At 44.7% G+C, this 24,021-nt stretch overlaps 1 protein-coding gene across 12 annotated transcripts in view; it reads left to right on the top strand.

Moving 5' to 3' along the window:
- Positions 1-24,021, top strand: part of LOC102261631 (paralemmin-2) — a 382,189-nt gene that overhangs the window by 206,499 nt on the left and 151,669 nt on the right. For 7 of the 12 annotated variants that reach the window (XM_005859770.2, XM_014534401.1, XM_005859771.2 and 4 more), the window contains 2 exons: positions 162-263; positions 9,990-10,685. The exons of 1 other annotated variant lie outside the window; for it this stretch is intronic. In XM_005859770.2, coding sequence (XP_005859832.2) covers positions 162-263; positions 9,990-10,685 — 798 coding nt within the window. Of the gene's footprint in view, positions 1-161; positions 264-9,989; positions 12,009-24,021 lie in introns of those variants that run through there. 4 more of the 12 variants (XM_014534409.1, XM_014534403.1, XM_014534406.1 and 1 more) reach the window with 4 other exon arrangements.

The raw sequence follows: 24,021 nt of genomic DNA, 5'->3' as shown, positions 1-24,021 counted from the left end.
CAGCCACTGGGCGAATGCTTCTCTTTGTTCACCCTGATCCTCTCACCCAGCACCCGCCTCGGAGCCCCATTATGTAGGGCAGACAAGCTGCTGTCTCGGCAGTGCACCCACTGGGCCTCCCGACACTGTGCCTAATTGTATTCCCTGTTCTCTGCTACCAGATGCAGTAAATTGCATTTCCTCCCAGCTCCCCAACCTGCCAATCCTCTATTCACGAACAGCAGAACCGTCACCTGGGCAGGACGGGACCAGCAGAGCAGCTGGTAAGTCCTGGGGAGCGATTTGGTTTTGATGCCAGGACTGGCCCTGGGGCTTGCGTTTCTCTGCACTTTACTAATGAGGGGTGCCCAGGGATTCTCGCAGAGAGGGACCCTGTCCTCAGCCCAGCCTCAGATGTAGCATTTGCAGTGGCCCCACAGGGTTGGCACTGGGTCCCAATGACTGACTGGGGACCGAATGGGAGGGAATATTGAGGCTATAGAGTGTTTTCTCTCCCGCTTCAGAGGCGTCTGTGTCTTGAGTTTGCGGTTTTTATGTCTTTTTTACAAAGTTAATCTGTACCCTGCCTCCAGGGATTTTTATTTTCCTTGTTGAAATACACCCGATCAAATGAGCTGTGATGGGAGCTGGGTGGAAAGTGTTTTCAAGTGTATGAATATGTTGCCGAAATCCTTTGGGAATCAAGCTGTTTGTGTCTTGTGAACATATAATCCCAAGTCTTTCCATTTCTGGAGTTATTTCTTAGCTACTGTGATATACTGGGAGGGAGAGTAGCAATTTAATGAACATATGCTTCTGGCTAATGTTTCTCCAACTGTGAATCTTGGAGAATAATACATCTATGAGTATAAGTACAGAGAGAGCTACATCTTGCTCTGCTCAATGTGAATGTGCCTCAGCAATCAGAACAGAAGGGCATGAACAATGACTCCCGGTCAATCTGTTTGCTCTACGCAGAAATGCCCCGAGCGTCAGGGGTTAAATGAAACAGTGCATGGCCAAGGTTGCACCGTTAGTGACAATGTGGGTGAATTCAAATATGATGTCAGATGTTTTGCTTCCCATAATCTAGGTATGTTTATGTTGAAAATAAATCACATAATAACACCTGATATGAAACAAAACAATCGTGGACTTTTAAGCCAGAGGAACTCTTTTATCTGGGCCAACCTGAATATTTTACGAAGCAAATAACCCCTCCCTATTTTAATGCAAAGGTAAAAATGAACCAGAAAATAAGTATTGACCTACTTGTCTATTGCACTGATTACCTTTAAACATCTACTGGGTTTAGTCTGCAAACATCTTAGCATATTACTTTACGTACTAACGCACAGAATTCTAGGGTTGGGTGGGACCGGAAGTGGTGTCTGGTCAAACCCAGGTCCGGTCCGCGTTTCCCTGGATAGTTCCAGGACAGATAAACCAGAACTTGCAGCCTGCAGCTGTGCTACAAGGGAATCACTGGCTGTGCCTCAGGCTCCAAGGTGAATGTTTTAAAAAATAAGTTTACATGTACTTTTGTTTATGAACTTGGGGAACAACTGTTCAAAAGTCACACACCTTCCTGCTTGTTCTTGAAGACGTGGGTGTTGATAGTTTCCAAGTTGCGGGTAAAAGGCTCTCTGGCCCCTCGCCACAGGTTCCCGAACCTCACAGGACATGCAGTGGGACCCAACGGATGGGGTGGCTCATGGAAGGGTGGGGGCAGTACACGAGAACTAAGAGACAGAAAGAGGGTTTGCATAGTGTTGGTGGTCAAAGAGTATTAAATTCAAGAGTGGTGTGTGAATGTGATTGTAGTGCTGTGTGTGTAGGCATACACCTACCATCACAGCCTAGCATCCTTCACATGTAGAGGTACTGCAAAAACAGTGACCCCAAAAGCAAATGCATTTTTTTAAAGTATTACATTATCTGGATATTTTTAAAAATAAGTTTACATGTACTTTTGTTTCTTAAAGGACTGATTTTCATAAATGCATCTGCTGTGGGAATACATGTGAGCGGAGTGGTGGAAGGAATCACATTTGCTGTGGTGCACGCCTGTGTCCAGGCTGGCTTGGGAGTAGAGGGTCAGGTTCATTATCAATGGTGGTGACGACCCAGAGCATGGATGGCATGCCAGCTAATGACAGTCATCATAGAAATTTCCTACATATTGTCCATCCTGCATTAAGAATGTCCTTGTGGAGATTGGCACAAACTTAGGGACACTTTTGTAAATGTCACTTGTCATTACTCAGTATTGTGACAAATGATCTTGTCATTTGCAGTTTGGGAGGTTTAGGATTCTGAATAATGAGAATATATTTAGAATCGTCGCTCTTCAGAATTAGGAGGCGTCTACTCCAATCCCTTCTTCAAACACGAAAGTCAGGGTGTAGCAGCCCTGCCAGGAGGCCCTCCAGCCGTGGTTACTCACCTCTGTGGCTGGAGCTGACTCTCCTCCAGTGGCCCCTTCTGTCTATAGTTGGTTCTGATTAGTGGGAAGTCCTTCCTCTGATGGAGCTACCATTTGTCTGCCCTCTTCTCCCCCCCCCCCCCCACCCCCATTGGTTCTCATCCTGCCCCCAGGAGCCTCTCAGAACCTAGTTCTGATTTCCCTTCAGGCATTTGAAAATGACTATCATTTCCTGTCTGTCCCAGATTCTCACTTTGCATCCCCTGGGGCCAGGTCTCCTCAGCTGGTCCCTAGAGGCTGAGATTGCCTTGAGACACCCTCTGTCACCCCTGTCCCTCCCCTCCAAACACGTGGCACTGGCCCTGGTCCTCCTCAAGTGCTCTGAGCTGCCCTGTCCAGGCTGGGAGGGGCCAACCCCCCACGGAGCAGGACCTGAGGCCACAGATCATGTGACTCACTTCCTTGGAGTTGGCTCCATGGCCTTTCAGCTGCAGGTTCTAAAGGAAAGCCTCAGAGTCATTTCACATGTGCCTCCGCTCAGCCTCCTTTCCTTACCTGGTGTGGTCACTTCCTGAACCATTTCAGGTGGGACCTGCAGTCTCTTCCCACAATGGCTCACACGCAGAAGAACCTACAAACGTCTTTATTTCTTAATCTCAAAAGGCAAAAATAAGGATAAGCTATGCACCTTTCTGCCCTTTGTAGATTAGATATGACTGTTAAGTTCCTTCCTGGTAGATTGTCCCTTATATGTGTGGGGGTCTCGCGGGGCCACTGCGGAGCCTCAGTGGAAGGCGGGAGGGGAGCATGTAAGGGGATTTGGTAGTCAGGGCTCCTGTGTTCTCTCTCATTTCAAACAGCAGCTCCTCCACGCTCGTGTTTACATATTGTGTTTCTGTATTAGTTTCTATTTGAATAAAGGGCTTAACAGTTTAAAAGCAGAAAAAACCTCTGTCAGCGTCTTTATAGCTTGTGATTGTGGCACCTCATAGCCTTACTTTTCTTCTCACCTCAAATCTGAAAAGCAAGCCTTCCTAATTTTTAATCATTTCACTGATCAAAACGTTGCAGAGTTGGACCCGAAGTCAGAGGCCTGCCAGCACACCTCTGGGTCCCCTGGCCCCTGGGAACCCGAAGTCGCCACCTGTGCGGCCTGATCATTCAACAAGGAACAGGTGCTGGCAGTGGTCCTCACACCCAAGGCCCATGTTTCTGTCTTGCCCACAGGAATAGAAGGGCCTGGAGGAGGATCCAGATGTGCTGAGTCTCTGGCATTTGCCTAATCTGTCTAGAGACCTGGAACAGGAAAGAAAATGGGATTCATCTGCACAGCTTCTGCCTGGTGGGCCCACGGTGGCTCGTGGTGGCCTCTGCTCTTTGCATTTAGCCCCATGGTGTCAAACTCACTTCTATGTAGTTTATGGAATCCCCTCCTCATTTTTGAAAATCAGAACTTCTGAGTGTCTGCCCCCGGCACCTCAAGCTCCTGAGACAAGACCGTGAGTAGGGGAGCTGGGGCTCAAGCCCAAAGTACCGAGAGCATTTATATCCCTGGTGCTTCCTTATTTTCCAGCCTTCACTTCCCTCCTAGCAATGCTCGTTCTGGCACTTTTCAGACTGAAAACCGTCCTTCCTGACCAAAAAAAAAAATGGAAGCAAAATCAAATTTGAGAAAGAGGCTTTTGTTATCCTTCAACATCACATATTTGCCAATACTACTAAGGTGTCCTGGGAAAACAATGATTCAAAGAAATTTTTTTTATTACTGGCTTCTGAAGTTAGAGATTACCCTCTTGGATGAAGGGGGGAATCTATTTGGAGTTAATTCCCTCGTTTTTCATTGTTATTGACATCACAATAGTCAATTTTATATTTCCCGCCTCAAGGGATGTGACCATATGTGTATATGCATAGTCATGTGCCTGAAGGGACAAGACTGCACATATATGTGTGTCCGTTCAATAAGCCAAGCATGTGCATTGCTTCTCTTCCACATTCCGGAAGTGACGCCCGCTACTGAATGTTTATCATATTGGGATGCTCTCACTCCAGGCTCTGCCTGCCTACTACCTCCTATTGTGCTTGCCACATCACTGGCACGGGAGCATACGTGCTGTTCACGGCACCACAGAATATCAAAGCTGGACACTCTTCACGGTGCAAATGGGGAAAGTGAGACCCCAAGATGGGGTGTCATCTGGATGGCAATTCAGACCCGCTGTGTTTCTCCCTCCTTCTGACACCCCCCATCTTACTGACTCACGGCAGTGGGGGCGTCATTTTATACTCTACGTGTGGCCGCTCAGCCTGTGCCTCCTCCCACGGAGCACAGTGAGTCAAAGGAAGTGAGCCGAGAGACGCCTGAGTCAAAGGCTTTAGCAATGATTGAATTCCCATCCTTACCAAAGTGTCTTGTTTGGTGTGCCCCTGGCTTGGTTCTGAAATGGAATCATGTCAGTTGGTTCCCCGTCCACTTACTGTGTCCGGTGTCCTGTCTCCTGCCCCCTGGGCTCCTCACAGCGGCTCTCTTTTTGCTAAAGCTGTAAGTCACAGGGAACGAGACAGTCATAGAGCCGGGGGAGTAAGACTGACCCGGAAGCAAGCATCCTCTGCTCCTCAGACCTATCCTTTTGGGAGCTGCAGCATGCCACGCCCCAAGAGCTTCTCGCCCCTCCCTCGCCCTGGTTTCTAGGCTGGAGTCTTCCCCAGGGGCCTCCCACTGTAGCCCACACCTGGCTGTTGCCAGGATCCCGAGGCTGGGATGAGCATCCCCCATGACAGCGTTCCTGCTTCTTCAGAGTGGTTCTCCCCATTGACCAGAGAGCTACTGGGGGAGTAAGGACTTAGTAAACCAAACCGGAGGCCCAGAATTAAAGCCCCAGCTCAGCCATTCGTTCACATCCCACTGCCGAAACCAGCTTCTCGGCAACTTCTTACTCTTCATGAACAAAGTGAATGTTTTTCTCCCCTGTCTTTTGGGGTTATTGGAAGGGATGCAAAAATATCTCCCACACTCCAATCCTTTTGTCATCAGTAGCCATGTTTGGAAATCGATAATTAAATTATTGTCTGGTACGAACACACTTCCAGGCTTCAGTCATCCCATCGCTGAGATGCCCCTCGCACTGTATCCTTTCTTTTTGCTCTGTCTCCAGACCCTCCTCCGGGACATTTCAGACAGCTTTTCTTCAAAGACTTTTATGTCCGTGGGGCTCTTTCAAAATCTCTTTTAGGGGCTCCCCAGAAAGTCTTCTGCCCTGAGCAGCACCCCCTCCTCACTTGTTTTCAATGAGATGAGCACAGGACCCTCGCCACTACACAGAGAGCCGTGTCCCTGTGGGTGGGGATGCTCGAGGGGCGGGAAGGGTGGATGGAGAGCCTTCTCTGTGGTTGGAGATGAGGGCACGACTCAGTGAGAGGTCCTTGGGATTCGCTCCTGGGCAGCAGTAAAGGCAGCAGAGCTTTTAACGCTGTGGGCAAGCATGAGAAACAAAACGCTGAATTTAAAACGTAAGCCTTCTTTTCCTCCTGCTTCGTATCCACCCTAGTTTACCTTTGAAATGTTATTGCCTGAGAACGGGAGCAAAATGTAAATGCTTATTCATAAGCAACACATTGAAGGTGAACGTTCGTGCCTCCGGTGTGGTTGCTTTTCTGAATGTCTGACAGTATTCTCTCATGTGCATCCATGACGTCTCAGTGTTGCCCCTGTGTTAAGCCAGAGCTTCTCCTTGTGCACCCGAGCACCCTTTGCCAGCGAAGAGAGGGAATGCAGACAAGCAATGTGAGAGCAAGCCCTGGAGGAACCTGCTGAAAATCTGTGGCTCTGAAGCCTTATGTTCTAGCTGGCAGGGTGGGGGTGGGGGAATACAAGTGATGTTGTATTCGATGGCCTAATACAGAAATACTGGAAGAACGGTGTACAACATGTAAATAGAAATAGTAATGTGTAACCCAACTGAAATCATGTGACATGGGGTTCAGGTCCAAAGCCGTGTCACGCTTAACAAAATACAGTTTAAAACCACAGCCATGAATGAATAAATAAATACACAAATAAATAGGAACCCTGTTCTTTAGCTGTTTTTTTTTTCCAGAAGGATATGAGTAGGAATCCAATGCATATCTCCACCCAGACATATTTCTTATATTTCCTTCCCTCACCTCCCTCTACTTATCACTGTCTCCAAAGCACCATCTAACACCTCTCACAGTTCCTTCTCTGTGTCCCACACAGCTTTGACTCTCTCTTCCATGAGCTCCTTCTTTCTCAACTGGTTAGTGTGTGGATCTACTCAATCCTTCTAGCAAAGAACATCTCAACGTCCTTCCTCTCTGTCCAGTCTCTGATTCTAGAAACAGGCAAAGACAAAATGAGGTTGAGGGTTAGGGTGGAGAAGGGAAAAATGGACCAACAGTGACAGCATTCTCATTGGTGGGAAGAGGGAGAGGGCTATCTCTAAAGATTGCCATGTTAATAATTTGTATCCTGTCATGTAGATGTGAAAATATAAATATTTTATTTCAGACTGTATTGATTACAGGTAACAGTGTCCTTTTATTTGCATATTGCTGGATGTTTGGGAGATAATTAAATATTGTGCCTATAACTAATAATCATTATTTCCCTTCTTATTGATAAATCTGTCCCGTGAGTGTGTTTATAGTGATAGGACATAATATTTTAACTCCAAAATGTGCTTTTTAATATAAGTGTGATAATTAAAGAACTGACTTTTTGGAGCCCAAGGAAAATTTTAAATGCCTATTCTAGTTTTCTGATGACACATTTTTGGGGAAAATGTCACCGTCATTGTGTGAGCCCATGTACCTCCATGACAAATATTGGTTGGCCTCCCATTGCATCACTTAAGGAAACTCAAGATCTTTGTGCCAAACCGTGAAACTTTCCAAATGGACACAATGAAAATCAAGCATTGGATTTTGCTTCAGAGCCTTTTTTAGTTAAGTGTCAGCCATGAACAGGTTGTATCTTATTACACGAGCAGATGGAGCAATATCATGGCCCGTTTTTTAAAACAGTTCAAACATCAGTTACTGTGTGTACATTGTCATTGGTGTCGTATTATACAAAGTCTCTGTGACTAGATGAAGACAACCAAATTAGACTTTTCATTTAGTAGCATCTGTTTCACAGGTATGTATATCAGGTTCCTTCTGTACCAAAGACTCTAAGGTAGGTGCTGGTGGGGAAGGGCAGTCATGGAGAGATGTCAGGTGAAATAACTAGACTTCATAGTTCTTAAAAATCTGTGGAGCTAATAAAACATTCCCATAATTATACTCCCGAGTGAAGTATGATAAAAGTGTTAAGTATCTTCAGAGAGGTTTAGAAGATGTGTCCAAAGAATCTTAAGAGAGGGATGACTTAGAGATGGGAGGATCAAAGACAGCACTTGGATGGATAAGTCCCATTTGGATGCATAGAAACTCAAAAGAAGAACATTTCAAGAGAAGGGAATCTTGCCAAAAGCAGGAAACGTTTAGGTGTGGAATGGCATTATTTGGTTGTGCTAGAGGGAAAGGGAGCAATAGAACATGCAAGCGAAGCTTTAGGTGTGGAATGGCATTATTTGGTTGTGCTAGAGGAAAGGGAGCAATAGAACATGCAAGTGGAAAGATATTTAGGGTCTTCTTAGCACAGTTGGGGGACTTGCAGTTATTCAGAAAGAGGTAGCGACTCCAAGGCATGATAAGCAGAGACGTGACTCACGACTCCAGCAGACTGCGGTAGAGAAGGGATGAAAGGCAGTCCAGGCAGAGGAACGGTGGTGATGGAAGGAGGTGGAGTGTCCTGGGAATGGTGAGGAGTCTGTTACCGCTGAAGTGGAGTGGGTGGGGCTGCAAGTCAAGCCTAGAAAGGTTTGCAGACAAATTCTCAAGGGAATTGTATGCCAAGTTTAGGAGCTTGGTGTTTATCCCCTACAGACAGAGGAACCAACAGAGGGTTTATGCGTAAGGTAACTGTGGGAGGATGGAGCATAGGCCGCAGGGGTCGGCAGGCTTTTTCTAGCTCTTGTTTGAGAAACCTAGATCGCAAATATTTCAGACTTTGTGGAGCACATAAGACCTCTATCACATAGTCTTTGATATTATTTCCTTTCCCCTTCCTTCTTCTTCCTTCCTTTTACTATCTTCTAATAATTTAAAAACAATTCAGTGCTCCTCTGGGCAACAAAAACAAGCCTCGGCTACCTCTGGCCCTCTGGCCTTGACCAGGATAAGTGGCAGATAAGATGGAAACAAGGATACTGTGCAGAGAGCAGAGGAGGGTCTGGCCTAGGGGTGATGCGGGCAGTGATGAGGAGATGCAGGGGGACAGATCTGAAATGCAATTAGTGACTCTCAACAATTGTTTGGGTGTTGGGCAATTAGGAAGAAAAGGACAAACAAATTGGGTGCAATTCCGAGCTTGAGACACTCGGTGGTACTGGTATTATTTGTCACAAAGACTCTGGGGGAGTTTGGAAGGAAGACGATGGATTTCGTTTTGAAGCTGCAGAGAGGTTGATGTACCCACAGGTCACCCAGGGAAAGGGTGCCTGGAGAGAACTGGCTCTACGGGTCTAATGCCCAAGTTCCTCACATTCAGAATGTGCGCCTCTGAGGTAACAGATGTGAAAGGATGGGGTGTCACCTGAGACTGTAGGAACCCCACACTGGCCGCAGTGAGTTTGGGGTGAGTTGGAGAAGGTGAGATTAGAGCAGGAAGACCAGATAGGAAGCTCTTGCAGTCACTCAGGGAAGAGGATATCGTGTCTTGGTGTGGGGGTAGTGGCCGTGGAGCCGAAAAAGGTGACAGATGAGAAAGGTGTGGGGCGGAATCACGAGGACTTGGCGGTGGGCACATGGAAGAAGAAAGAGGTACCTTCTCCGATCCTCATCCTCAAATTCCAGTGGCATGGGATGTCGCGACCTCGATCTTGTGCTTTGTCTAGCTCTTGTTTGAGAAACCTAGTTAAGTGACTAAAGTACTCACAGAGCATATCGTCTTACTGCTTTGGTAACTTTCCAGTTTTGCAAAGAACCCTACTTTATAGCACAGTGGAGGACAGCCACGTCCCACCTTCGAAAACCTTTACGTATTCTCCATTAACAGTAAAGAGAAATGTAGAAGAAGCCGTGGAACCCTTGATGGAAGGGTTAAAAAAGATATCAGATTTTGGAACTAGGACACATCTTAACCAAGGGCTTTCAAACTGTCTCTAAGCTGAGGGTAAGCTGTCAGTCAAGGTAAACGCGCATGTCGCCAGCCTCCCTGGAACTTGTCACACTGGATCTAAACAGTCGCTTGTGGGCTGTGTTGCAGCAGATGTTCCTTAGAAGCGTAAGTGCCACGGAGATGCGGGGCCTCTCTACCCCTGTCCTCCCGGTGCATTAAGCTGCTGTGCTAAACACATGTGTACCCACCTCTGTCCACACCTCGCATGCACGCTAACACTCACGACGCTTGGCAGTTAGACTAGACAGGGCACAACACCTTTTTTTTGTCTGTTTGGCAATTAACCATTCACTGGCTTTTTTTGTTGTAACATGCACTTCCTTTCTCTTGTTTTCATTCAAGCTGTGTACGCCATGGAAATTAATGTGGAGAAAGACACACAAACAGGAGAGACCAAGATTCTCTCTACAGCCACCATTGGCCCAGAGGGGGTCCATCCGAGAGGAGTCAAGGTCTATGAGGATGGTACCAAAGTAGTGTATGAGGTGCGCTCAGCGGGCACCGTGGTAGAGAACGGAGTGCACAGATTAAGCTCCAAGGATGTAGAAGAGCTCATTCAGAAGGCTGGACAGTCAAGCCTCAGAGGCGGGCGCGTGTCAGAGAGGACTGCTGTTGCAGATGGGAGCCTGGGCCACCCTAAGGAACACGTGCTCTGCAAAGAGGCCAAGTTAGAAATGGTCCATAAATCTAGGAAGGACCGCTCCTCCGGGAACCCAGGGCAGCAGGCCCGAGCCCCCAGCTCTGAAGGGCCGCAGGCGAACTTGGATCAGCCCGTCACCATGATTTTCATGGGCTACCAAAACATTGAGGACGAAGAGGAGACAAAAAAGGTGCTAGGCTACGATGAAACCATCAAGGCTGAGTTGGTCCTCATTGACGAAGACGACGAGAAGTCCTTGAGGGAGAAGACCGTGACGGACGTGTCCACAATCGACGGGAATGCGGCGGAGCTGGTGTCTGGGAGGCCCATCTCCGACACCACCGAGCCCTCATCCCCAGAAGGGAAGGAAGAGAGCCTGGCCACAGAGCCAGCCGCAGGTACCCAAAAGAAAAAGCGCTGTCAATGCTGTGTTGTCATGTGACCACTTCTCTCTTCCCCTTTCTTCGGGGCAGCCTCCGGGCTCCCCACCACTTACCTAGACCTCACTGTACCACTCACTGCAATACTGTGAACTGGAAGCCAGCGCCTGCCTGCCTTGCAGTCGGATTGCTTTGCTCTCTCTTATTTTCCACCCTTGCGTGTTTCTCCGGTTTCCTCACCTCAGAGACAGCGTGCATGTGTGTGCTTCATTCTTTCCAAGAACTTGCTCTTGCTCTGAACCTTTCCCTGTGTCTTCAAGAGCGAACCAGTTCCTTCCTGCTCGATTGGGATGGACTCTCCATGGCAGCGAGTTACATAGTAGCCTTAATCCACTCGACTGGGACCGACCCCGGTGGCCCCGGGGTTCATTCTATAGTGTGTTCCCATCCTGTACTCACACATCGCCACATCGCTGGTGTCTCCCTTGCCTCCCTTGCTGTGGATCTGTGCTTTTATATCTTGTGTGGCAAAACGCTGTTGGCTCTAGCCGGTCACTAGTGTAGCCAGAAGTGGACCTCACTTAATCTGTCCATCTAGGGCGATGCTTTCTGCTGCCTTACGTGAGCTCCCAGAGGACAGTGTCGCGAATCTCTGGCTTTCCTTCTGTTACACCCGAAATGAAGCTGATGTGAAAGAAAAGAACCCAGGGCTTGTCACAGCTGGAACCTAGGGGCTGGTTTCCCCAACCCGCCCACCAGCACCTGTCCCTCATTCACGGCTTCCCTGGTGGACCCTTTATATAAGAAGCACCATTTTTTTAATTTTCTAAGGACGTGAAACAAACATTGTTTTCAGCATCGGTAGTGATCTCCAAACATAGGCAAGAGCACTGGCCTTGCTTCTGTTCTCTCGGAACAATGTAAATTTTTATATTGTTTGCTTTTCCACGGACGTTTTCTGATCATGTTCCTCTCTTTCCAACGAAGGGATCACTTTGAGGCGTATCTCTGCAGTGACCATATTTCTAGAACAGTCTTTCTGACCTACAGTGGCGGCTGTGATGGTCCCACTTCATTGCGGATGGTGCTGTAACTGAGACCTGTCCATCTCACCTGCCCAGTTGATTCCAGAGCCTTACTTCCGGTCTCTTTTCTTTCTGTCCCCACAAGAATGAGAATGTTTCCCATCACGTTAGCGTGTAGGTTCATCCACCCCTCAAAAAAATTTTAAATGTAAAAAAAAATGTAAAAGATTAAGAAAGACCTGTCCTTAAGCACATTAGGTGCTTAAATTCCTTCCACAAATACTGGTTGATTGAGTGGCACATAACTGAGCTTCTTAAAGCATGTTTCTTAAACTTCTGGAGATTTCAGAACATCAAAGAATAGTTTCTGTCTAGAACACAATGAACAATTCTTTAAATAAATTTTTGGCACTCCCCCGAAGCAAACAGCCACACATATAGTAAAACCAAAGGGAAGCAATTTAATAACATGATCATATAGTAATAAAATAAAGGTGTAAATTTTAACTGATTTTAGTAACAGAGATATCTTAACTTTAAGTTATTTGCCCAAATGTTAATAGCATTGTTACAAATCATTCACAATATTATCTGTGTTCTATAGAAGGTAGTTTCAAAAAACATGCAATAGGCATACTGCATCAAGCCTAACTTCTGTGAAAAGTAGATGAGAAAAAAATAAGGTAGTCTTTAGAGAATTTGACTACAGAACCAACTAAATTTGCCCTAATTATTTGCTTTCTCAGTGCTAAATCTAGTAGTATTTTTAATTTCTTGGCTTGAAATTATATGCATTCTAATCAAAAAGAAAATAATATTTTTATTGTTCAACATTAATTTTTCTCTAATACTGCACAAAGTGAGTCATTTTATCACCGATATGTAAACAAAACAAGTGAAAGAAGGGAAAAATAAAAGAGCTAAGTTCTGCTTTCTGAGACGATTTCATCCATGGCTTAGTTTTGAACAGTTGAGGGAATTATCTCTAAATCTCAGCTTCACGCAAGCAGCTGCAATGGACTAAAACTGTTCTGTTATCTGGAAATAATACCTGGTTTTGCTGCCTATAAATCTCACTCAGCTTCCTGCTCCTCAGCAAGTGGTCATTAAGGCATCATTTAAATGATAAATAAAATGACATGCCCGATAAGCCCACTTACATGGAAAAAGAAAACAGTTGCCATGTGTTGGACAATCTATTATTTTAACAATTTATTTAAGAAAGCAAACACTCAAAGTGTACCACAGCTTCTCTCTTTTTTTTTTTATTCCCTTGGGGATTAAAACTATTCGATATGAGTTTTTATTTATTTTTCCCCCCCACTTCTTTACAATATGAGTTTTTAAAAGCACAGTTAGTGAGTGGAATGGGGGAACTTAGAACCCTTGGGCTTGCTGGCTGATCGTCAGAATCTGAGTCATCTTGGACAGAGAATTCCCTGAAATGACCTGCCCTTCCTCCCATAAATGAACTAGTTTCTCATGAAGACACTGACCTGCATCTCTCACTACAATGCTGTACAGAAGACGTGAAAGACTAATGATAGCCTGCACTCTCATTCACCAATTATTATTTTAGGGAGTAGCAAGCTATGTGAATTAGAGTGCTCTCTATATGTTTACTACACAGCTGATCATGTAATGGTTTTCAAAGTAAGATGTGTTGCTTTTATTAAAATGATCTGTGGCCACAGTGAATGCAGGAGTGTTTGAACGTGGCATATATATATATTTGCATACTTTGTATCCTTTTCCTATTCTAAGGGGGGATTCGGGCTCAGCCGGTACTTTTATGGGATGAGAGCTACAGTCCCACCTGCAGCAACAAGTAGCTACCCTTCCTAAGGAAGATATCCAGTTGTGAGTGTGAACAGTCATTGGCGTTCTCTGTGATTGACTATATCAGCAGTTGCCAACCGGTGGTCCGGGGACCACTGGTGGTTCCTGAGGTCCGAAAGGTTGGCGACCGCTGGACTATATAACCAGACTAATTAGAGCATCAGTAAAGAAGCTACAGAACCATGATCTTTTTTGAGCTAATGGTTAGTTGGACTTTCTTTAAAATCATATCATTAGTTCCCTCATAAATGGAAAGAGAAAGAGAAGGAATATTTTATTTGTTTATAAATAGATTTTCAGTGGCATTGAATTAAAGATCCTTTAATGGTTAAAATGATAAGTTTAACTTTACATACCCTGAAAAATCTCGGTGACTTGTTTCATATATCCTTGACTTTTTTGTTTGTTTGATATGTAATAGAACAAACTACAGGAAATTCTTGTTTACCCGCCCCTCTGTTACCCATCAGTATATTAATTCCTTATATAAGCAAACATTAGTTGGCTCTAGCAGTGATTTGACAATGTCCAATGATGTCACTTAATATTGGGAGTAGAGAGGGCAAGGGGCTAGGGAATTCCCTTCTGGCCAAACCCCAAACGTGGTTTCCTTCAATCTCCTGAGCAACCTACAATTATTCAAAGACTTTCAGGAAACTCAAACAAATTCTAGTGTTCATCTGATTTGACTTCTTTCTGAACTGCTGATAGATATGTATCTGCTTCAAATCCCCACATATTCCATCTTCCTGGTGATAGCTGTGTTTTTCCTGCATGCAAGTAGAATATTTTATTTTGGGTAGGGTCAAGTTTTTATAAAAGGGGGGAAACTATATGTCTAGAGATACAATATCTCTGGAGCAAAACATTGAGGCCAAGTGTGAAAACAGCCTATTTCTCTTCACTTCTGCAGAATTCCATTTTGAGGGACCACACAATACCCTTGGCAATGACCATTTATTTCATTCCAATGAACGAACTGGTAGCAAGAGAGGAGGAAGGGATATGGTGATAGAGGCAAAAACTGAACCACCAAAACAGTGCTTCCTTTTTAAAAGCATTTTCCTGCCAATTTAAAACACAGACGAACAGAAGGAAACTTGACTTTGGGTGGTGAACACAGTACAATATACAAGTGATGTATTATAGAATTGCATACCTGAAACCTATGTAATTTTATTAACCAATGACACCCCAGTCGATTCAATTAAAAAATAATAAAACACAGATGAACATAGACAAAGTGTGCCCAGAGGACTTTCTTTGTTTTTACTTAAATCTAGAAGCCCAGCTGTCTCTGTTTGTCACTAGACCTCCCTGTGGAGTTAAACTCAGCGAAGGCCCCATTCCTTATGGAAATATTCTCATCTCCCTCAATGTTGCTTTGTTAACAATAAATTCCAAGGTGAGCAGCTTTATGTTGTATTTTGCAACATGTGCATTTGTTATTGAAACCACAGGTTCACCGCATAGCTAAAACCTAAGTGTCAGAAACTTTACAAATATGCAAAGTTTTAGAAGCTCCTTAATGTACTATGTCAGGTGCATGGAACTCCACTGACTAGGATAGGACCTGAGAGACCCTCTGTCCTGTGGGCTAATGCCACCAGCTAGTACGTGGAGTTATAGCATATGTCACAGAGCAACTCAAAATCATGAGCAAGATGGGGTCTTTGAGTCCTGCGGCCAGTTCACCCTCATTGCGTAGTTCCCTTCTGCTCTTATCAAGAAAAGCTGCCTGCATTTTCTAGGGAAAAAGAAGTTAGTCTTTTCTGAGGGGCACGGTGCAGTTATGTGTCTGTATGTTCATAGCTTCGGCGAACTTCATAATAAAATCCCCAATCTAACAAAAACTAGAATACTTATTATTCGAATGTAGAAAAAGATAGAATAAAAATGACATCCTGAAAGTTTCAAAGGGCAATTTTACCAGGGAACCCTAGACCAGCCTCACCCCCCACCCGTAAATTTTATATGACTTAAATTGGCCTCCGCTTCCCTCTCCACCCCAGTCTAACATAAGAAGGCCAGAACTGTAGCGCAAAAAAACAAAACCTGCTTTCGATGTGAAAGTATAACATGACATTTTGGGGGACCGCAGATTTTCTGCATCTAAGATCTGGACAGCCTTAACTTTTGTAAAAACAAACAAACACAACAACAATTTTTTCAATGCTCTCTTTTACTAAACAGGAAAACAAAATGTTTCCTGAAATTAATGACTTTTTTATATTTTGTGACTATTTTCTAAGTTTCTACAGGTTGAAGTGTGAATGGTCATCTTCTCCCCATACTGCCTCTTGCTAGTCACCTGGGGCTCTTTTTTGCAAGTCACTGCATTCTTAGCAAAAGAAAGGTATATCTCGGGAATCACACAATTCTCCGTAGACTTCAGGCAGTCCTCCTAGAGTGAGAGAACAGAGATACAGAAAGAAAAGAATTACAGGGTGGCTTTCTTTTTTATTTTCCTATGGTTAATGTACTGTACAGTACATATGTTTACAGAATGTATCTGCCTTGTGATGTTAACTAAATGAATGACAAAAAAAAAAAGAGTTCTGATGTGCCATTTGAAAGTTTGCCTTAGCATCGCTGTTTATGTTCTCCTTTTCTGTCCTTTTAAAAAACGCAGGTTGTATTCCAAAGCTGTATTAACACAACATTCTCTTCCCACCCCTGCCCAGCCCTCTTCAGAGCGGTGGGTTTTATCACAGGAGCCTGGAGGCAGAGCCTTGCCCAGAGGGAATAAAGTGGGCATAGTTTGGGCATTGCCTCGGCCCATCTACCAACCAAACGTTCTGTGTTTTCATCTTGGCCTGCCAAATCACACTCTGACATTCCGGGGGCGGGCCACGTGACCTGCAGTCCTTCCCCCGGTGAAGGAGGTGCACCTGTGGCCCCCCCCCCTCTGGGTCTGGGAGCATATTTTTTAGCATAATTGGCATAGCTTTGAAAAAGCAGGAGAGATGGAGTCATATGGTGTGACTGGGTCATTGCTGACAGGTGTGCCCATTCATTATAGTCTAAGATGAGTCGCATGATATGGGTGGGAGTAAGGAGTGGCTATAGAAATTGGAATATTTTACATTTATGTATTTTTTTAAGGAAAAATATTTTTATAGTGAATTCTATATGCATTCTGAAGCTTGAGTTTGAAAACACCCTTGATTGACTGAGTTATTTCTCCATTCCATTAAAGTAACTTTCCGGTGAACTCCGTAGCACTAGCCCAGGCCTCGGGGGTGTGAACACAGGGCCGAGCCCTGCCCTCACACCACCACTGCACGGAGTCCAGTTTTTCCAAACAGACCTAGGTTGTAAGACCAAACTTTCCGTAACTATAGTTAGAGAAACTGTTGAATGGCTTGAGAGCTCTCTGGGCTCCATCTTTAAATATATATTTATTGATTTCAGAGAGGAAGGGAGAGGGAGAGAGAGATATAGAAACATTAGTGATGAGAGAGAATCATTGATTGGCTACCTCCTGCACGCCCAACACTGGGGATCGAGCCCACAACCCAGGCATGTGCCCTTGACGGGATCGAACTCAGGACTTTCAGTCCACAGGCCAACATTCTATCCACTGAGCCAAACCAGCTAGGGCTGGGCTCCATCTTTAATAATAATATATAATCATTTTTTGGAAGGAGGTAGCTATCCTATATAATAATCCTATATAATAAAAGCCTAATATGCAAATTGTCCCCTCAACCGGAAGTTCCACCGGGAGTTGGACCAGAGGTGGGGCCGGCCAACCACCCGTGGCCTCTCCTCCTGGCCAGCCCCACCCTGGCCGGCAGCTGTGGCAGGCAGCTGGGGGAAGGGAGGCCCTGGCCAACAGCCACAAGGGACCCTACCCAGGCACCAATTTCGTGCACTAGGCCTCTAGTTTTAAATATAAGTCCAACTCTGTCACATATTTAAGGAGTAACTGCTACATTGAGGTTAAGAGACCACTCACTACAGTGCATTTGAGTCATAGGTGTGAAAAGGTGAGTCAGATACATCTGGCTCTTAGTCTGTACATAAATGCATAAACCAACAATATAAAGCTTACCAGGTATCACTGGCCTTGTAAATATTAATGGGGCTGCATCATATTTTCAGAGCTAAGCAGAGATGAGAAAGAATTGCCTTTATCCATCCGTAAAGAAGATTCTGAATTTTTAGAGTTCTTGGATCCCCACCCCTACCCCACCTCCAGTTTGCTGCCAAATTCCTGAGTTCTGGTGGCATTCACACTCAGTCTCATGAAGATCTTCACCCACCCCCGCTCCTCTGGCTGACAGGGTGGGACAAGCTTCAGTCTGCTCACCACTCCTGTCAGACTCTCTTGCCGGGTTGCGTCCTTTTCCGGCATGGGCCCTATTTCTACTACCCTAAAAGACCAAGATCCTTTTCCCAACAAGGCAAGGTCATAAACACGTTCCATTTCAAGAAAAATAACCCCTCGGATTCCCATGCAAATCATTTTAATTCTTTCATCACCGGGATCCCCCCAATGGGCTCAAGTCAAGCCCAGCTGTGAACATTAGTGTCATGGAGACAATTTCCAAAAATGAAAGAACTATGCAACTGCCCGAAGGTGCTACGGGAGAGCCAGTGTACTCTAGTTTCTTATTACTATGGCACCTCTTGGTTTTGAGATGAGGTGGGCAGGGCAGGGAGCCACCCAGCCCTTTGGTTTCGCAACGACAAGTCTTTACCTGCCAAGAGGCCACTGGGCAATGCCTGACCCCAACTATTCTGTGTGTAGCTCCAACTCCAATTTCTCGATATTCTATTCTGGCAAGTGGAAAGAGTTCTGTTCTTTGTCGGGTTCTGGAACGTTCTTTCCTCCTCTCAAGCTCCTGACCTTGTAGAGTTGAAATCATACAGGGGTTCCAGAAAATGTTGTGTCTGATGCAGCTTTCTGGTGAATGTAGGTTGTCGATGGAATTTTCAGCTTTAGCAGCTCACTGGGGTGAGTGGCATCTCTGTACATACATCCATTCTGTGGTTGGTTGGGGGGTGGGGTGGGAGCCTGTCGTGCTTTTCCTGAAGTAGACTTGCTGGGCTAGCTGCTGTACTTTGTAACCTGAAGTGTACTTGGACTGTTCTGTTTCCTTCGGATGAAAAAGCAAAAACTGACGATAGAAATAACACTGCCAGCGACAGCCAACGCTGTACCTGTAGCTTCTCTCTGTTCCTCTGTACAGTGTTAATAGACAATAAACTGCCTTTGTACCGCATCTACCTCTGTGTCTGGGCCCCGATTCTTTTCCTTTTCACCTGCCATGAATGGACGCCGGGCCAGACTGCGTGGGGATCGCCTTCGACCGCTCACTCAAACTAAACACTAACTGAACTTGAACGTGCTTCAGAACCACCCAGGGATACCTGCTAAGCTCGTGGAAATGCATTCACACCTCTGGCACTGAGGTTCAGATTCCCAGGTTGGGGCCCCGTAACCTGCGTTTTTAATAATGTCTCCGGGTGATTCTGATCCATGTGGTACCTGGCCCATCCGTAGGTTTGTGTGCCCCCCAGTGGAAATCCCCGTGGCCTGCCTGTTCCAGCTGGTCTCCACACTAACTTAATCCCATCTCCCACACTTCCTCTCTCTCACCCCCTCTTACACGTCTTTCTCCACACCTGTCATCTTTTTTCCTGTTCCTTGCAAGCCCCAGCAGTGGCATTGACTGTGATCCCCTGGGTGAAACGCAGACTGCCGCTTAGGTTAGGTGGTAAGCACTCATCCAGTGTGGTCTCCTAAGCAGGAGCATCTGAAGATGCCCAGGACTTTGATATTCTTCCTGACTGTTATAGCCTCTTGACCTAGAAGAGGGTCAGCAAACATTTTCTGTAAATGGCCAGATAGTACTTGGGGCTTTGTGGGCCAGATGAATTCTGTCACAACGACTCCGCTCAGCCAGAAAGCAGCCACACAGTCTACATCAATGAATGACTGTGATTATGTTCCAACAAACTTTATTTACTACAACAGCCTTTGGGCAGGACTTGGCCTTCAGGCTTGTGGTTTGCTGACCCCTGGCCTTCAGCAAGGCTTGGTACATTGTAGGTGTTCAATAAAAAAAGTTTAAAAGCCATCGCATGAAAGAATGAACAAAGGGCAGATATGAAATCACCTACAAAAATGTCACAGAAAGTTGTCTGAAGATACGGAGTAAATGAAATCATTTGGGGCATTCTTATGTGGTTGGGTTCCATGGTGGATTTTCTTGTTAGGTCTTTATGCCTGGAAGGGAACTTTAAAGACTGAGACTTGAATGGTGCCTTATAGACTGCTCAAACTGCCAAGCTGATATTAGTAAGAATTTCAACCAATAGAAAGTTGAGGAAGTACAAGGTCATCTTGTCCTTGTCAGAGTGCTGAGGGCACCAGAACTGGGTGGTCTCTAGGCTTCTGAGCATCAGTCCAGGTGTTTGTGGAGCTAGGTTTTGTCTGATCCATCCTCCACAGTGAGTGGCAGAGCTTTCTTTAATTATACTCTTTGTTCCTTGAAATATTCTTTATTGTGTGGACATGTAGACTGGAACCATGATAGCACATTATGCATCGCACAGCTCTAGGGTGTACCAACAGTGACACATCAAGTAGCCTATAAAAAGCTGTGTGCTCACATCCATTCCCAGTGTTGTTGTGGAGTTAAAGGAAATTATATGTATGCAAAGCACTATGTAAGCTGGAAGTGGGTAGCAAATGTTAGTTTACTTGTGATGAGAAAGTGGTGTATGTCCCAGTACCAAAGGCCTCAACTTTCCCAAATGTAAATATTGTAGGTTATTCAGGTGTGTTTCAGAGCCAGTATAAAAGGGGAAGCTGCTTTTCCCTCCCTTGAGTTGGTGAATGCTTTTGTATTATATTGAACTGTATGAAATTGCCATATTATACACCGATAATATTGACAATGTCATATAATTCAAACTAATAATTCAATTCCAGGTTTCATTTGCCATGATGGAGGGCAAAAGCTTACCAGATGAAATGTAACTCTAGCAGGAGGAATTTAGATGAGAAAATAAGAACTTTGGAAGGGCCTATAGTTCAGTACTACTAATGCACAACTGGGCATTTCCCCTTGGTGGGTAGGATTTCCTTTAATCCTACATCAACCCTATGAGGTAGACATTGCTATTCTTCTCCTTTATACATGAGGAAACTGAGTTACAGAAATAGTCAGTTCCTTGCCCAATGTAGCAAAGCTAAATATTGGGGAGTGACGGGAACAAGTTTTGAGCTCAGCTCTCTTTACTTCCTTCCACACAGAAGTCTCTGTGTCGTGAAAGTGGTGTGGGAATGCAACTTAGACAGATACAGAAAGAGTTGGGTAACAGAACCATCTGTGCAAAAAAAAAAAAGACAAAATGGCACTGGTTCTTATTTTGCACCTTTATTTGCTCAAGCAAATGCTCTGTAATAACACCGCCCTCTGGAGGATGGGAGGTGTCTCTGCAGTACTTCCTTCCCAGAGGAGAAGCAGAGGGTGAAATCACCCTTTGTTCTCTTATCTGTTAATTAGGAATCCTGTTTTTCTGCTTGATAGTGTTTCCTTCCTCATTCATTAAAAGGATTAACAAAATTGCCCAAACAGCACTGTTAAGTCTAGGAGTGGCATGCCCATATCTGAAATGAAAGTGGTTTTGTTGCTGTTGCTGTTGATAGTATTGCTATTATTTCTCCCGTGTCCTAACAGCTAAGAGTAGCAGTGCCCTATGGCGTTGTGCAAGTGCCTTTAGATCTAGGCTATATCACCCTCTGCAGCCACCAATAGGACACACTGTCACAGCCCAGCCTCTCTGTGTCGTGAAAGTGGTGTGGGAATGCAACTTAGACAGATACAGAAAGAGTTGGGTAACAGAACCATCTGTGCAAAAAAAAAAAAGACAAAATGGCACTGGTTCTTATTTTGCACCTTTATTTGCTCAAGCAAATGCTCTGTAATAACACCGCCCTCTGGAGGATGGGAGGTGTCTCTGCAGTACTTCCTTCCCAGAGGAGAAGCAGAGGGTGAAATCACCCTTTGTTCTCTTATCTGTTAATTAGGAATCCTGTTTTTCTGCTTGATAGTGTTTCCTTCCTCATTCATTAAAAGGATTAACAAAATTGCCCAAACAGCACTGTTAAGTCTAGGAATGGCATGCCCATATCTGAATGAGCAAAAGTGGTTTTGTTGCTGTTGCTGTTGATAATATTGCTATTATTTCGCCCGTGTCCTAACAGCTAAGAGTAGCAGTGCCCTATGGCGTTGTGCAAGTGCCTTTAGATCTAGGCTATATCACCCTCTGCAGCCACCAATAGGACACACTGTCTCCCCAACAGCCCAGCTCCTCTTCTGCTTTTCCCAAAACCATGTCAAATCCTCCACTTTATGGACAACACACAAAAGCAAAGATTTGCTATTTAGAAGTTAAGGCTACAAGACTTCAGAGTTCTTTAGTGCAGAAGTCATAAAATGGTTACCTACAGGCTGGGTCCGGCCTCCAGTTATGGTAGTTTTGTCTGCATAGTGTTTTAAAAATCATTTTTAATTCATTGTCAATAATAAATTAAGAGAATTACCATTCTAAAAGTATGGATTTCTAGCTCCCCTTGACATTTAAGAGGCTCTGTCAACAATGGGCCTGTTTCCTGGCTGACAAGTGCCCGGAGCTGATGGTGGCTGCCCCCTCTAGAGAAGCTGTGCTCTCTTATTCGCCATCACCACCACCAGTTCCCGTTGCCTTCCTCCTGGCCAGCGTCCTTTGTTTATACCACCTGCCTGGCCCCTGTTGGCATTTGAGTGTGTTACCCCTAACCTAGCACAGTCCACTCGTTTTATGGCTCGGTCAAATGAGTCCGAGGTGAACGTGAGACTTACCCATAACCAGATCATAGTAAAGCCAGAACTAGAGATGACGTCTCCTCAACTCCTTTGGAAGAATGAGGGCTGGCACTGGGTTAGGATCTGAAGCTGATAGGAGCATTTTAAATTTTGAACAGGCTATAAGCAGAGAGCAAATATCAGAATCTGGTGTTTTGTGTGTGTGTGTGTGTGTGTGTGTTTGTTTTTTTTAAATATATTTTATTGATTTTTTACAGAGAGGAAGGGAGAGAGATAGAGAGTTAGAAACATCGATGAGAGAGAAATATCAATCAGCTGCCTCCTGCACACCCCCTACTGGGAATGTGCCCACAACCAAGGTACATGCCCCTGACCAGAATCGAACCTGGGACCTTTCAGTCCACAGGCTGACGCTCTATCCACTGAGCCAAACCGGCTTTGGCTCTGGTGCTTTTTAAAAGAAGAGCCCACATCACTTTTGTGGTGATAGATCATCACAGGCTGGTGAGATCACTTAAAACGTTAAGAAAAGAAAATCCTTTTTCTGCAACAATGTATAGTGTATAGATTATTCTGCTCTATGTTTCTTAGGCAAAATGACCAATGTAAATGTTTTTGGAATTGTGTGGTATCATGTGCCTCATGGTAAAATTTTCATTCCTAGAAAAATAAACGAAAACTTTGCAGTCAACAGTTGAAGAGTTCTAGAGGCTTCATATTTCTTCTTAGGAAAAACACAAAAGGCAAATCCCACGTGTGCTTAAATTTCAACGTGATCTTCTCTCCCCTCTGAATCCTGAGTCTTTTAATCGGTCTCCTGAGGTCATGTGGTCGCAGAATAGTAATATCCTCTGATGTTCACTTCCTTATCTTGCTAAGAAGAATGATCTGTAGGAAGTTGGACATTTCAGAGAATTGATGAAACAGGAATCTTTCTTCCCAAGGCTTGTCATCTGAAACCACTGTGATCTAGTGTTTCTAGTGTTTTCTTTTTTAAAATGTTTAACTAAGCTAATCAAATTTAAGATGATAATTGTATTTTCCTACTTCCGCCTTCCCCTCCCCCCCTCCCGCCCCCCTATTTCCAAGTAACTGAGTATTGACAGCAGGAGCAGTGGATCTATACTTTTCAGGCCAAGGGTCCAAGGTCAGTCCAAGGACAACGAGATAAATTCTGCAGTCAGTGTGATCCGTCCATACTATCAGAATATGTCTCAAATTTCCGTTCTTCAAGAGCTTATTTCAAACCAGAGAACACCGACAGTTTGGTAGTTTCTTCTTTCCCTGAAATCTGACCACATCCTAACTATACTCAGAGACTCGAGGTGAGATTCTGTCAAATACCTCCACTCCGTTTTTCCTAAACTTTGACGTTTGGATATCGCTTTAGTTAGTTTTGTCCTGTGTGTATGCCACCTGTGGGCCATTAGTTGATATTTTAACCACTTCTTTGACTTAAGTTTATTTAAAAATAAAAATAAATTTGTAGCCCTATCTCAAATAGGTAGCACACACCACAAAAGTAAACTGTCAAAATAAGTATAAATCAACATTATTATTAATTTCCAGCTCTCAGCAGTTGCCTAAGAATACATATAATTATCTAGACCAGCTATTAAAGGAGGGAAGTAGGGGCTGGGAGGAGGGGAAAAGTGTGTGTGTGTG

The sequence above is a fragment of the Myotis brandtii genome, unplaced genomic scaffold, assembly GCF_000412655.1.
Source record: "Myotis brandtii unplaced genomic scaffold, ASM41265v1 scaffold13, whole genome shotgun sequence".
Classification (NCBI taxonomy): domain Eukaryota; kingdom Metazoa; phylum Chordata; class Mammalia; order Chiroptera; family Vespertilionidae; genus Myotis; species Myotis brandtii.
The sequence above is the reverse complement of the archived record's forward strand: the minus strand, read 5'-3'. Positions and strand labels throughout refer to the sequence as shown.